The sequence below is a fragment of the Elephas maximus genome, chromosome 2 (genome assembly GCF_024166365.1).
Source record: "Elephas maximus indicus isolate mEleMax1 chromosome 2, mEleMax1 primary haplotype, whole genome shotgun sequence".
NCBI classification, from domain to species: Eukaryota; Metazoa; Chordata; class Mammalia; order Proboscidea; family Elephantidae; genus Elephas; species Elephas maximus.
The window spans coordinates 86,117,736-86,133,344 of NC_064820.1; the positions used below are offsets into that span (position 1 = coordinate 86,117,736).

The following is a 15,609-nucleotide window of genomic DNA, read 5'->3' on the forward strand; positions in this document are numbered from 1 at the left end:
TGGGGTGGTTCTCCTCCGTACTATAGGGTCTCTATGAGTTGGAATCAACTCGGCAGCAGGGGGTTAATATACTTTATTTCACTCCTAAGAAGGGGCCTTTCCTGTTTTGGTTTCCCCTTGTGCCTGCTGTGGATGTCTGGGTAAAGCCATGCTCTATTATTTTCTCTCAGAGTCCAGCTCCCTCCATAGCACCCTTGTTTGGGAAGGTGACCTCCCTTTTACAGAGAACCAATCTTGGGCTGTGACTTGAGGGCCTTGTCATTGCTGCCAGCCATGCCTTTTACTTATTTATTTATTTTGGGGGGATGGAAGAGGCAGCACATAACTTCTTGTTGTTCTGAAGGCACTTGTTTAAGGAAATACTCTAATGAGGGCCCCTTTGCTCTTTGTTGATTTACAGCTTGGAATTTCTTCAGGCCACCCATGATAAGAACCATGCCTATGTAAGGGTCTGTGTCTCTGGTTACCTCTACACTCATTTCTCCCCAATCTGATTCCATTTGGTATTTCTCTTCATGGAATTTCTCAAAATTTTCTGGTCTGTTCTCAATGTGTATTTTCCTGTTTCACGATGCTGTTGTAGTTTCAGTGGGACCTGGGAAGTGGAGCAAGGCAGACATCAATGATCGGTTTGCTAGAACTCAACCCAACATCCTGCTCTGGACTTGCCTTTTTCTTCTTTAACAGAAAAATAAAATTCTTTTGCATGTAACTCTGATCTAGTATGTTCCTAATTTGGCATATTTGTAATAAAATTGACTATAAAACTGAAGGAAACACTGGTGGCATAGTGGTTAAGTGCTACGGCTGCTAACCAAAAGGTCAGCAGTTCAAATCCACCAGGCGCTCCTTGGAAACTCTATGGAGCAGTTCTACTCTGTCCTATAGGGTAGCTATGAGTCAGAATTGACTCGATGGCAACAGGGATTTGGATAAAACTGAAGGGTAGGATTTTTATTATAATAATTACTTTTCTTACGCTTTATCATTATTTCTACCTTTTAAACTTCCCAATAATAGCAGTGTTCTACGAGGACTCTCTTCTCTTCTTCCCCTCCTCCTGCTTATGCTTGCACTGCCTTTCTTCTCTTAGGGTGATTTCTTAGAACAAGTGACTTAAAAATCTTGCCGACGGCATGATTTTTTTCTCTAGCACTAACAGCACACATGATGTAAGTGCAGAGGATGTTGAGGTAATTAAATTAAATGTGTGAGTTTAGAATTGTCTTAAGACTCTTCTGGTTCCAAGTAACACAGATCTACTCAAACTAGTTTAGGGAATTTATTAGAAGGAAGCTGCAATATCTCACTAAACCTGAGGGTTAAAGCTACTCAGGCATCATGAGGGACTGGGACCAGACATTAGAAAGCGGACAAGAACTTAAGTAGTCATTACCTTTATGTCTCAGATTTTCTGTCTTGCCTCTGCTTTTCTGAGCATTTACCTATTCTTTTCTCTCTCAGCCGAGTGACTGCTTTGGCCTGGATGTGGCCAAATATGGCTGCCTCACAATGGCAACCTGAGTTCCCAAGACCAAACAAATAGGTCAGAGGCCTAATCCCAAATTCCCAAGAGAAGGAATCTAATTGCCTTAGTTTGGGTTGTTGTTATTGTTAGCTGTGGTCGAGTTGGCCCCTGACTCATGGTGACCCCATGCACAATGGAATAAAATGCTGCCGGGTCCTGCACCATCTCCATGATTGATTGTGGATTGGATCATTGTAATCCATAGGGTTTTCACTGGCTGATTTTCAGAAGCAGATCACAAGGCCTTTTATCCCAGTCTGTCTTAGTCTGGAAGTTCTGCTGCAATCTGTTCAGCATCATAGCAGCATGCAAGACCCCACTCATGGATGGGTGATGACTATGTATGAGGTCCATTGATTGGGAATTAAACTCAGGTCTCCCACATGGAAGGCGAGAATTCTACCACTGAGCCACCAATGCCAATAGGTAGGGTTACTTATATCTTTTCAGGATGGTTTAATGTGATCATGAGGGCAGATTTTGTGGTATAAACAAGGATGCTGTGGCCCAAGTTTCTAAAAACGAGGTAAGTGAAAAGATTAGGTAGATATCTCAAAACATGTCTGCTGCAACATTCTTGTTTGTATTAAATGTGTTATTTCTAATTAGAGAGGCAATTTAGCTTGTGATTAAGAACATGGACTTGGAGTTAGACAGACCTTCATTTGAATCCCAGCCGTGCTACCTACTAGCTATATATATAGTTGGCCTCTGTGTGGGTCAGTTGGGATAATAAAGTCTGTCTCTTGGCATTGCTGGGAGGATGAAATGAGATAACATACGGTACATCCTATGCAGTTAATAAATAGTAACTATTTTTTATTTTTTTATTAATTAAGGAACCCTGGTGGTACAATAGTTAAATTCTCAGTTACTAACTGGAAGGTCAGCAGTTCGAACCCACGATCTGCTACATGGGAGAAAGATGGTAGTTTGCTTCCGTAAAGATTACAGCCTAAGAAACCCTATGGGGCAGTTCTAATCTGTCCTCTACGGTCACTCTGAGTCAGAATTGACTTGATGGCAACAGATTTGGTTTTTGGCTTATTTTTGTTAATTATTACCATTGTCATACCATTTGGGAAAGATGATATGGATAGAGGAATATACATTTTACCACCCTGGGTATCGCAAGAAGATCTAGAGGCAAAATTCCAGAAGGCAGAAAATTTCATAGTTAATAAAAATCTAAGAGTTTGTTTTTGCCATACTTGCCAAAGAAATGGACACAGGTTAGCCTGCTGGAACTAGGCCCCAAAGAATCTAAACTTATCTCTAGAATGGAATTAGTACTTCTGTTGGTTTGGAGCCCTGGTGGTGCAGTGGTTAAAGTGCTTGGCTGCTAACTGAGAGGTCAGTGGTTCGAACCCACGAGCCGGTCCATGGGAGAAAGATTCTGTGAAAATTACAGCCTTGGAAACCCTATGGGGGCAGTACTACTCTGTCCTATAGGGTCACTATAGTTGGAATCGATTCGACGGCAGTGGGGGTTGGGGTTGGTTTGGGAAAGAAAGTTGTCAGTGGTTTCATAATCCTGAAGAGAGCCAAGCCGAGCTGGTGGTCAGCTGCTGTGCACTGGTGGCCATTAATGTGGCCAGAATTGTGCTTTATAGCCATCACCTGTTCTGATTGGTTACTGCATTTATTCTGCTTGGTGGAAGGCCCATTTTGATTGGCTAGTGTCTGTACCTTACCCAGGGAACTATTTGAGTAGCATCCTTGGGAACAAAGTATGTACCGCCAATGTAAAAGATGTTAGTTTCTTTGTTAAAGGAGAGGAACCATTTTCTTTGTTAAAGCTATGAAGATTTGCACTTTTGTCACTTATATGATAAAATCGTGAGTGGTAGGCATCATTGAATGGCCTCGTAATAAAGGACAGGTGAAAGGATAATGATTCAGAATCTACAGAGCTGAAAGACACTAAGTGTACGTTGAAAGTTAATGTTTATATAAAGAAGAGCTAGCAAAACAAACTGTGTTCAGTTCCAATATGGAACTGCAGTAGAACAATATCTTAATGACTAACTGTGCACTTTTCTTTCAAGTTACGCAGACATTTTGATTGAGAGGGAAGTGTTAACGCAGAAGTACATTCATCTAGTTCAGATCGTAGAGACAGAAAAAATTGCTGCTAACCAGCTTCGACATCAACTTGAAGATCAAGATACAGAAATCGAGAGGCTTAAATCAGAGGTATTTCTCAGTCAGTACATTCCTTCTCATTGTTTCACACGTACTGTCATCCCCTCATAATTACCTAAGGCTGATGCGTGGCAAAATTTTAATCCCAGACTGAGCTCCTACACCGTCAACATATATGTGGCTGGGCCATTGATCTAGAACTGAATCCAAGTCTACATTAGGATTACGTAAATGTGTTACAGAAAAATATCAGGATACTATGCTACCTATGCACATACCTGATGATATCCTTCATAGATCAGCTATCCAAGAGTTCATCGTAATATTTAACTGTTTTCAGATAGACTCTTGTGGTAATGATAATTGTGAGTCTGTCATAATTTCAATTCAAATCTAAACTATCAACTAAGGAAGGACTAAAAATGAATTCGGCAAGACTACTTTTTCTAGCTGACTGGATTTAAAGAGTCCAGCTTTCTCCCCTCTAGAATTTTGAGTGGCACATTTGGGTTAAAGTATAAGACAGAAGGGTGAATTTTTCCCCAAGTTGGAATTCTAGCCCTCTTTCCCTTGTTCTTCCCCTCCACCCCCACATAGAGATTGACACCATGTGAGAGAAGAAGGTGGTCAGAGAGTCCACCACAATGGTGGTGTGCTGGGTCTTTCCTCTCTCCCAGGTGCCTCAGGCTATATACAGAAGCTTGTGTGTAGCTTTCCTTGTGGTCCTGTCATTCCTCATGGGAAGTGATCAGTAACTGAAGAATTGAAGAGTAATGTAGAGAATGAGGTATTTTTCCCTCTCTCTGGGCAGAGGTGCCTTCTAGTATCCTCTTAGATTCAAAAACAAAAATAAGACAGAATGAAGCCTGCTATTAATTGTATCCTTGTTGACACCCTTGGCACCCTTCTTGTTGTTCTTACTGACATGGGACAGCGTATTGCTCTTCATTTCCTCACATCTTCTGTGAAGACGCTCTCTGAATTCTGTTGAGGGGTTTTTACCTCCTGCTTGTTCCCTGTGTATATCACCTCCAGGGTACAGTATGGGTGTTAGCTGATTCCCACTGGGACGAGAAAGCTTTTCCTGTGATGAGAAGTTGCAGACTGTGTTCACCCTATCATTAGAGTTGTTAACTTCATGATTAGATCCTGAAATCTGATATAGTAGAAACAACAACAGAAAACTTAACAAACCTGCATTTTAAAAGACTATATCAGGCACTGTAATTTAAAACAAAATTATTGTGTTCTTTCTTTGCCACAGTAAGCTACAGCAGATGCTTGTCTGCTAAGTGAGAGAGGTTGGTATTTACTCTATGAGAGAAACTCAGCACCAAGCAATGTTCCCCAACGTTTACTTATATTGTGTTTATCTGTCTTCACTATGTTCTATTTTAGTCTGAACATAGATTCCAGCTAAAAACTGTCGGTAGCAGGTATGTGTTCTTGACAGGAGCCATAATTTATTTCCTACTCCTTTTGTTTTCCCGCTTCCCTACCAGAAAACGGCAGAGGAGTGTATTTGGTGTTGGAAACAAAATTGTAACGACAGTTTGAGGGGACACTTCTGATCTCTTGTCAAGTATTTGTCCTTACATGTTAGTAAACCTGTGTAAGCTCTTAATGTTTGTAAGAGCCTGCAACTGAGTGGTAATTTAGTAAATTTTATTACTAAATGTAGTTGAGAGTCCACCGGGTCTTGAGTTACCCCTCATAGACATATAACTGAACTGGAGATATAAAGGGATCTCAAGTTTCAATTCTCCTTACCTTTTCTGAGAAGTCCTCTTGACCGGCTTGGACCCACCCAGGGCTTTGCACACGTCCCTCTGCAGTTACCATTTTCCCAAGGAAAACTGTGAGTCTGCTCTACTGTGTGTAACTGAAAGGCCACAGGCTGTCCCTGGGAAGCAAGAGCTTTAAGCTGAACATCACTGCACTTGAGACCACAGACATTATGGGCAGCCACCCTCAGGAGAGATGGTTTACATGTTACTGAGATCCTGAGGAGAAAAAAAAAAAAAACAAACCCAGTGCCATTGAGTCGATTCCAACTCATAGCGACCCTGTAGGACAGAGTAGAACTACCCCATACAGTTTCCAAGGAGCGCCAGGCGGATGCGAACTGCCAACCTTTTGATTAGCAGCCCGTAGCACTTAACTACTACGCCACAGGACATGGCCTTATGATCACAGGCAATCAAGACTGGGTTTTGGGCTAACTTGTCTCCTAACCTCAGGCCCCAGTTTATACTTTCCACAGCCACTTCTTACAAGCAATTTTGTTGGTAACACGAGGCTTGGGATGAAGTTCATGCCTTCTGTGCACCAAAGGAAGAGAAGGTACATACAAAGTGAGTGTTTCTTGAAGACCTCATCAGCTCCCTTTGTAGGCAGAACTCCCAGTGAGTTATGGTTATAATCCACTATTTCTGCAATCATGAAATGGACCAATTTTGTGTTATAGATTATTGCTCTTAATAAAACCAAGGAACGAATGCGACCTTACCAAAGCAACCAAGAAGATGAGGATCCAGACATCAAAAAAATTAAAAAGGTAGGACACTGAGGCTTTTAAGCTTTGAAGGGGCTTTGGTGACCAGCAGACTGTGCTGTAGTGGTGTCTTTGTGACTCTGTCCCTGAGCTGGAAGCAGTTTTGGTGTTTCTGTTCTAATGGCTCCCAGACTTGCTTTCAGAACTTCTAGATATGGCTTCTTCTCTGAAGAAGTTTCAGCTTGGGATTTCTTTCCAGTCCTGGGAATCCTCCTTTGGATTCTTTGGAAAGGATGCCAAAACTGACGGTAAAACAACGTATTCTCTGATTGGATTAAGTGCTTGGAACCTCCTGATTTTGTGCTGCTTTCATATTTTGGTGGAGTATTTTTAAAACTATTTAAAAATAATTGTCTTCAGTGCTACTTAGGAAAGTTTTTTTTTTTTTTTTAAATATGTGAGAAGATTGAGTAAATCAGTACATCTGCTTAGAGTTCTGTTTTACTATTATTCTTTCTTTCTTGTTTAATATCCACATAAGCAGTAGATCTCCCCACCTTACTGTCATTTATTATTTTAGAACCGTTGCGATGAACCAGACACTGCCACTTACTCTAGTACCCCGCGTTTTGATTTATGTCATCTAGGTTTTGTGTTCCATAATCTTAATTGTCCTTTATAAAGCACTTACTCAGCTTTGTTCACAGTTATGTAGAAGTGTTTCACATTTGAAGAACTTTGCCTGGATACACATCTTTAAATCTTTATTTTTTCATAATCTTTTCTTATTCCTATTTATTTATGCTAAATTATTCCTCTGTGATTTCTTCTCGTTGTTTTTGCTCTGTAGGTTCAGAGCTTCATGCGAGGATGGTTGTGCAGAAGGAAATGGAAGACTATCGTGCAGGATTACATTTGTTCTCCTCATGCTGAAAGCATGAGGAAGAGAAACCAGATTGTGTTTACCATGGTAGAGGCTGAGTCGGAGTATGTTCACCAGCTCTACATCCTGGTCAATGGCTTCCTCCGGCCCCTACGAATGGCGGCCAGCTCCAAAAAGCCCCCCATCAGCCATGACGACGTTAGCAGTATTTTTCTCAACAGGTTTGTCTTTGCATAAACCAAACATTCATGAAAAAACTCATTTGTATTTCTTAAAAGAATTTTTACTTTAGGTCTCATAAATGCATCTTAATGAGTTCATGATGTTGAAAATAAGAAAGCTCTCAGTTGTGTTTCATTATTAGTCCAAATTTTGCATATTTTTATCTTGAATTTTGGCTTCTAATTTTTTCTTCATTATTTGACATATGTTTTCTTGTCATTCTGTGTGTTGGGGAAGATAACCTCCCTCACAAATTGGGGGAAATGGAGTAATTAATTGAGCTTTACATGTAATTATACAGAATTACTTAAAAAAAAAAAAAACTAATACAAGGTCTGGGCTTCCTAGTAAATTCATTCACTCAATAAATATTTCATGTCTTTACTGCTAGGATTCATCAGTGAACATGGCAGGAAGTGCTTGCCCTCATTGAGCTTAAATTTTGATGTGAAAAAGACAAAGAATAAATAGTAAATAAGTAAAATATGTAGTATCTTGTATGGTGATAAATGCTGTAGAGAATAATAAACAGGGGAAGAGGGAAAGAGGAGAAGGGTATGAAGGAGTACTTGGGTGTTCTTAATTTTAGTTATTTGGTTTTGAACAGACAATACATTCACATGGCTCAAAAAATCAAAACAACATAAAAACATCAAACAATGTTTACAAGTCTCACTCTCACCCTGTCTCTGCCTCTGTGTATCCCAGAGATCAGTTTTTATTAGGTTTTTTTGTTTCTTATACATCTTTCCTGATGTAGATCTAAGCAAGTATAAATATAGAGCCTTATTTACTCCTTTCTTACTCAAAAGGCTATTTTAATAAATACTTGCCCTTTTCACTTAACAATATATCCTGGAGATTTTTCCATATTGGTATCTTAAGAGTGTTCTCATTTTCTAAAAAAATCAAGTGTGTTATTCCATTATGTGGATGTACCTTAGTTTTTTACAACCAATCTTCAAGAAGGCCTGAACCATAAGGTAATGTTTGAGAAAAGACTTAAGGTTGGTGAGGAAGTGAGCATGTACCATTTGGGGAAGAGTGATGCAAGCAGAGTGCAAAGGGTCTGAGGCAGGAGCCCTTAAAATCAGTGTGGCTAGAGTAGTGGGGGAGAGGGGGAGATCAGAGAGGTAACAGAACTTTGTAAAGACTTTGGCTTTCACTCTGAATGAGATGCGGAGATTGGAATGTTTTGCGCAAAGAAAGGAATGGATATGACTTATGTTTTAAAAGGCTCATTCTGCTTTTCTGTTGAGAATAGACTGTAGGAGGTCAAAGGTGGAAGCAGGAACATTAGTTTGGTGGCTGTATCAGTAAGCCAGGTGAGAGATGATAGTAGAAAGTAGGCTTGTTTGGTGGCTATTGCAACATTCCAGGCAACAGAAAATTGTAAGGAAGGCAGTGATAGGTGGTTGGATTCTGGGTATATTTTTAAGATGGAATCAGTAGATCTGTCAATGGGTTTGCTGTGGATTTTGAGAGAAAGTGAAAAGACAGGTAAGATTCCAAGCTTTTGGCCTGAACACAACTAGAAGGATGGAGTTTGTATTTACTGAGTGAGGAAGACTGAGGCAAGAAGAGGTTTAGGGAGAAGAGTTTTAGCTTGGATCCGTCAAGTGTGAGATGCTATTAGCCATCCAAATGGAAACATCAGGTGAGTAGGGAGTGGATCCTAGTCTGGAGTTCATAGGAAATATAAATTTGAGAGTCCAGCAGCATATGGATGGTATTTAAAGCAGACAGTTCAAATGAGGTTACCAAGGGAAGGGGTACAGATGGATAAGAGAAGAGGAGCAGGAACTGAGTCCTGGATCATTCTAACACTTGGAGGTTAGGGAAATGCGAAGGAACCAGCAAAGAAAACTGAAGAGGGTCAGACAATGTTATAGGATGGAAAGTGGATGCCTTTGGAAACTGGGGGAAGAATGAATAAGCAATTATGTCGAAAGGAGCTATAGGTCAAATAAGAGGGTAACTGAGAATTGACCATTGGATTTAGCAATTCAGAGTTTATTGATAACTCAAAGCCTAATTGGAGAGTGTTTAGGAGAGAATGGTAGCAAAGGATTTGGAGAGAGTGGCTGTAACAACTCTTGCAAGGAGCGTTGCGATAAAGAGGAACAGAGAAACAGAGTGGTAGCTGAGGGCAGATCCAAAAGAGGTTTTGTGTCTTTAATGGAAAATTATACCATATTAATATTTGGATAGGAACTATTCAATAAAGAGGGAAAATAAATGATGTAGGAGAGGGAGGGGACAATTGCTGAAACAGTAAGCTTACATAGGCAAAGTGGATAGAATGTGGTACATAAGTCAAGAGATGGGCATTAGATGGCAACATGGACCGGGAAGGTATAGTACACAGTATATTAGTTTCTTAGGGCTGCCTAACAAAGTTCTGCAAAGTAGGTGGCTTTCAAGAACAGAGATTTGTTGTCTCACATTATGGAGGCCAGAAGTCTGATTCAGGGTGACAGTAGGGCCATATTCTCTCCAAAGACTCTAGGGGAAGATCCTTTCTTGTCTCTTCTACCTTCTGGTAGTCCCAGACATTTCCTGTCTTGCAGCTTCAGCGTAATTCCAATTCTCTGCCTCCATCATCACTTGACATTCTTCTGTGTAAGTCTGTCTTTTCTTTTATAAAGACACCACTAATATTAGGACCCACTCTTCTCCAGTATGACCTCATGTTAACTGAGAACATGTTCAAAGATCCTATTTCCAAACAAGGTCAAACTCACAGTGACTGGGGGTTACAACTTCAGCATATTTTTCTGGAGGACACAATTCAATCCATGACACATGGACACATATGTGATTAGAGAGCAAGGACATCAGCTGATAGCGAGGATGGGAGAGGCAGAGTTGGAGTTAGAGAAGAGAGGAGAAGGTATGAAATAGTGATCAAGGAGAGTAGGGGAATAAATAGATTAGAGAAAGGTAGTATGATTGCTAAGGAGCCCTGGTGGTACAGTGGTTAATTGTTTGGCTGCTAATGGAAAAGTTGTTGGTTTGAGCCTACCAGTGGCTCAGCAGCAGATAAGACCTGGAGATCTGCTTCTGTAAAGATTACAGCCTAGGAAACCCTGTGGGGCAGTTCTACTCTGACACATGGGGTTACTATGAGTTGGAATCTACTCGGTGTGGCACACAACAACAACAAAAATATGATTGCTAGGCAGTATTGAGAGCCCATATTAGGCTATGGTCATGACTTTACAGTAAGACCAGTCAGGATGGTTCTGTGTTTTTTTTTAGCCATTTTCGGCTGCCTGGGTGAAGGTTCAGGGTGGGTGGAAGGTTGATTTTAACTGGGACTGGTGTTGTATGAGGTTAATATGATGAAGTGAGAGAAGAATAAGGGAATTGAAGGTATATATGCAAGGAAACGTTTATAATGATGAGCCATGGAATCTAAACTCTGTAGAGAGAGAAGTGACAATGTGAGGGAGTTTTGACCATTGAAAAAGTGGTAGGATCAGTGGATTTAGTTCCTGATGGGGTAAAAGGGATTTTGGAGTCAGAATTCTAAAGGCAGTGAGTTGAAAGATAAGAGGTGGTCAGAAAATGCTGTTGTTGAAACTGAGATCTGGAGGGGATACAGTTGTTGACAATGACAGGGTCTGGGGTGCAATCAAGAGAATGTTGACTAAGGACAGTGGAGGACAAAATCTTTGAGGACAGGAATTCAAAGACTTGAGAGGCCAGGATACTGGAAGATTGTTTATATATTGGAGTCACCAAGAATTATGACAGGAATAGTGAAATTAGCCTCCATTTCTGCCTTCCATGTTTTACCAGGTGCATGTACTGGTGAAAACTAAGTTCACGCCCAGAACCCTAGATGCAGGAGAGTTCTAAAAATGTAGGTTTAGGTTTCCACTCTCTCCACCTAGCAGAAGGATGGAACGAACATCGAAAGACTTATCTATACTATCTCCCAAACTAGATTTGGTTGAAATCTCTAAACAACAAACACTACTTAGTTAAAGTTTCTATATAAGAAAAAATATATATAATTGCTAAGAAATGTCTATGTTATTTAAAGGACCTTTCGAAATAGTAAGAACCCTTTCTTGATGTTTCTGGTAATGGAACTTGACTTGTGGCAAACGCAGTCTCACTTAGATGAGTAATTCTGTATTGGATTGTGTCAGTGTATTATTTCAGAAAAAGCTTTAAAGGTTTATTCTTGCAGGGTAATTTTAATAAGGAAAAAGCAAAAAAAAAAAAAAATTGACTTTGTTAACTATTCTTCTTGACCCTTTTGGGAACTTAGATCCCTAATTTGTGCATGGTTCTCATTTTAGTGCCTCCATGTTGGCTCTGCCTTTTTGAAAAGATTTTTACATTTCCCTCTTGGATGCCTTAGGAGTGGTTGCAGCAGAATTCTGCCACTTCTTTGCTATGGCTTTTCACCCTTTTTGTCAAAATTTATTTTGGTGAGAAGGTGGTCAGCTAGAATCAAGTCTGAAGAGAAAAAGGATAGTAAATTTAATTTTCTGAGTATCAGTTGAAGTGCAACACTCCAACAGTAGAAAGCTCATTTATAAACTGGTGAATAGTGCTATGTAACAATGATTTGATGCTTCCTGTCCTCTAATTTTTGAAGCTTAGTGCAGAATTTTCTTTGGGCTTTTGAAGTTGTATAAAAGATAAATGCTTAGCAGGGGCTAGAATGATCTATGCTATTATGGGTATAGAGTTTGGAGGCTCTCCAAGGCTTTAAAGACCCAGAAGACTTCTTCAACAAAGCAAGCATTCTATAGTGACTAAATTATATTGTTTTTCCATCTTTTATAGTGAAACAATTATGTTTCTTCATGAAATATTTCATCAAGGACTAAAGGCAAGGATAGCTAACTGGCCTACTTTAATTTTAGGTAAGTGCATGCTATTGAGATACAAGATTGTCCTTTTAGTATGGCCACAATCAGAGAAAAAAAAAAAAAAAAAAGCTACAGTTGCCATTGAGCAACTCATGGCAACCCATGTGTACCAGAGTAGGATGGTGCTCCATAGGATTTTCAATGGATGATTTTTCAGTGGGAGTGGGTTGACAGGCCTTTCTTCCAAGGTGTCTCTTGGTGGACTTGGACCTCCAACCTCTTGTTTAGCAGCCAGGTAAGTTAACTGTTTGTACCACCTCAGGACTCTCTATGCTATTCAGCCTAAAGTAACGCATTGCCTTTGGGTCAATTCTGATTCATAGTGACCCTATTAGACAGAGTAGAACTGCCCCACAGGGTTTCCAAGGAGCAGCTGGTAAATTTGAACTGCTGACCTTTTGGTTAGCCGCTGTAGCCCTTGCCCAGTACACCACCAGGGCTCCTTTTAGCCTAACCCATAAAATCGTTAGGAGCCCCCTTAGTTACTGGGGATGTCCCCTTGCTCCCTGGGCTCTGCCTCAATGGTTATGTTTTGGCCCTTTTCTGTGGCCCATTTTCCATGGAGCGGAGCCGAACTCCACTCCACCAGATCCGTCATTCAGGCATCTACCCAGGGGCCCTGTGTATGCATGATACTTGGTGCTGGGAGCCACCCTCTGTTCTTCCCATAGGATGTCCACAATCTCTCCCCTTACCCTAATTACTTACCACTGCACCAAGAGAAACTGCCATGTTTACTTCTTCTTTCTAGCTGATCTGTTTGACATTTTGCTCCCCATGTTGAACATTTATCAAGAATTTGTGCGTAATCACCAGTACAGCCTCCAAGTACTTGCCAATTGTAAGCAAAACAGAGATTTTGACAAACTCTTAAAACAGTATGAAGCCAACCCCGCCTGTGAGGGGAGGATGCTGGAAACGTTTCTGACCTATCCAATGTTCCAGGTAAATCATTTGTGATGCATTTTATAAGTCATTTGTTCCAGCTCAATGTTACTGATACACAGTGTGGCCCTAGTGAGATGTGTATTATGTGTGAGGCGTTACTGTGTGTCTGCATCATCTGTCGTCTTGAACTTGACCCTGAGGTGAACAAATACTGTGCCACACACTCTCTCTCTGCCTAGTGGATAGAAGAAAACCAGGTATTTTTGAAGCAAGTAAATCGAGAATGATTTTTTTTGAAAAGCAGCACAATTTTCTCTTTATGAAATGATCCTACACAGTCCTCTTCCATGGAGTCTCCTCCTCCAGCATGTTTAAAAATATTATTAGGTTTACAAAAATAGGATGCTCTGCAAATGTTCCAGTTTATGCTGGTTGCAGAAAAGGTTCTTGGGGACTGTGGTGGCTGCTGGCAGGGCCTTTGCTTTCCTGCCCATCCTCCTGCCCCATTGTGATTGCTGTTGAGACTCCTCTGGCTGGAGTTCCAGGGACCTCAAGGAGGACCTCCCAGTCATGGCGGCTGTGGAAATTTAGGTACCAGAAGGCACTGGATGGACCTGAGACTCTTGGCACCTGGTCAGATAGCTGTAACCAGGACTGGCCTTGCCCTGACGTTCACTTTTTGGGACTAGAGCAACCTAAGTGATCGGGAACTTACCTTCTTTCCTGTCCTGTGTCTAGGGCTTTGGTGTGAGGGAGCTCTTGAGTGAGAATTAAGAGCCCAAAATATGTACTGAATCTCCTGTTCTTTTGAAAAGTGTCGATTTTGTTTTTTGGGAAAGGATTGAGTGTTCCCATTGTGGAATTTATGGGGCTTCTGGCCAGGCTTAAAAACTGTCATGTGGTAAACTAATTCTACTAATCATGTGTGTTATGGTTACCAAGGGGCACTTTGTCCTCCTAAACAGGCATCTCTGACCCCAACTAATCATTTTGTAACCTCAGAAAGAAATGTTGCTCTGGTTCATAATTGTTTGTCTTAAAGTTTGTCAATCCTGCTTGAAATCATGGAAGTCGCCGTGGAAGTTTAGTCTGGTTTTTAAAAACCAAAAGGATGCATTTGAAACCACTTAAGTATAGTGAAACTTTGTAATGTTGTTATTATTTTTTTTCCCATGGAACTGAATTGTTTGAGCTCCTTGCCTTTCTCAGGAATTATTTCATAAGGAAAAATTCAAAAACATATTAATTTTGGGTAAAATTAGAATTTAATATTAATTTACAGTTAAATAAATTTATGTAATATTCTTCTGAGATTATATTTGTATCTTTGGCAATTACTCCTAGGAAATGATTAAATAAGGAGCCCCAGTGATGCATTGGTTAAGCGCTCAGCTGCTATCTGAAAGATTTGTGGTTCGAAGCCACCTAGAGGCTCTGTGGAAGAAAGACCTGGTAACCTGCTCCTGTAAAGATTACAGCCTAGAAAACTCTCTAGGGCAGTTCTACTCTGTCATGTGAGGTCACTATGGGTTGGGATCAACTCGACGGCACCCAACAACAACAACAGTGATTAAATACCCAAAATTGTATCTGTTCAGCAGCCCCAAGTCAGGTGGCTATACAAAGGTAGAGTTTTAAAAAACACATGGAGCATTTAGAGAGGGACCTAGATACCTTTTGGACAGCCTGTTAATGTCTTTTCAGGTGCTACCTAATTCCTGCCTGGTGTGATTCTCTCAATATTCTAAAATGGCAGACAATACTTACATTCTAGGGTGAGGTGTCCAAGCACGGTTGACTATAGGGCCTTGGAAAGATTTTTTAATTTCTTAAAAATGTTGTATACTCTCTGACAATTTTCCTTACCTCCCATCTGAATTTTAAGCCCCATAAAAGTGACTTAGCATTTTGATTGACCTTAAGAATTCCCATAGTGCCAGAAAAAGAGCTTTGGACTGGGAATCTTTAGGATGTCTTGCTCACCTTTCAACCATAGTATTGAGGAAAACAGTTAAACCAATCTAAATCTCTATTTCTTAATCTCTAAATTGAGGCAGATGAGCTCTAGTTATCTCCCAGAGACTGGTTCTCTGACTCTATGACCTTAGGAGGATTAGATTGGTTCTAGATGTTTGGGTTGTGTAACTATTTGATATTGCAAGGAGCCTGGTGTTAATCTAGGACTCCCCAAAATTATGCTGGTCCCAAAGCCTAGAATTTACATGAAGGGTCAGATATTGAATCTTAGGTTCTTCCAGAATAGGGTAACCAAAAGTCTCAGCTTCTGAGATCCGTTGCTCTGGGTGAAGCCTTAAACTTAAAGAATTTAGGCCAAAATTGGTGGAGTTTCAAGATAGGAGCAAATTGAAAGTTTGCTGCCCAAGGGCCTCAGTCTCCTTTGTCTTGTTCGCTCCTCTCTGTCTTCTCTCTAGGAATGACCATATGAAGCACCTAGGCAGAAATCACCCTTTCCAGAAGTTTGAAGGTTTTATCTTATTGAATTCATTCTATCCTTCTGGTCGCCTTTTGCTCCTTCCACTACTGAGGTGAAATAGTC

At 40.5% G+C, this 15,609-nt stretch overlaps 1 protein-coding gene across 5 annotated transcripts in view; it reads left to right on the forward strand.

The window, feature by feature from the left end:
* The window catches only part of RASGRF2 (Ras protein specific guanine nucleotide releasing factor 2), a 287,549-nt gene that overhangs the window by 105,759 nt on the left and 166,181 nt on the right, over window positions 1-15,609 (forward strand). For all 5 annotated transcript variants that reach the window (XM_049866653.1, XM_049866663.1, XM_049866673.1 and 2 more), the window contains exons 3-7: window positions 3,577-3,724; window positions 6,141-6,230; window positions 7,018-7,271; window positions 12,079-12,158; window positions 12,916-13,109. In XM_049866653.1, the coding sequence (XP_049722610.1) occupies window positions 3,577-3,724; window positions 6,141-6,230; window positions 7,018-7,271; window positions 12,079-12,158; window positions 12,916-13,109 (766 nt within the window). The remainder of the gene's footprint in view (window positions 1-3,576; window positions 3,725-6,140; window positions 6,231-7,017; window positions 7,272-12,078; window positions 12,159-12,915; window positions 13,110-15,609) is intronic.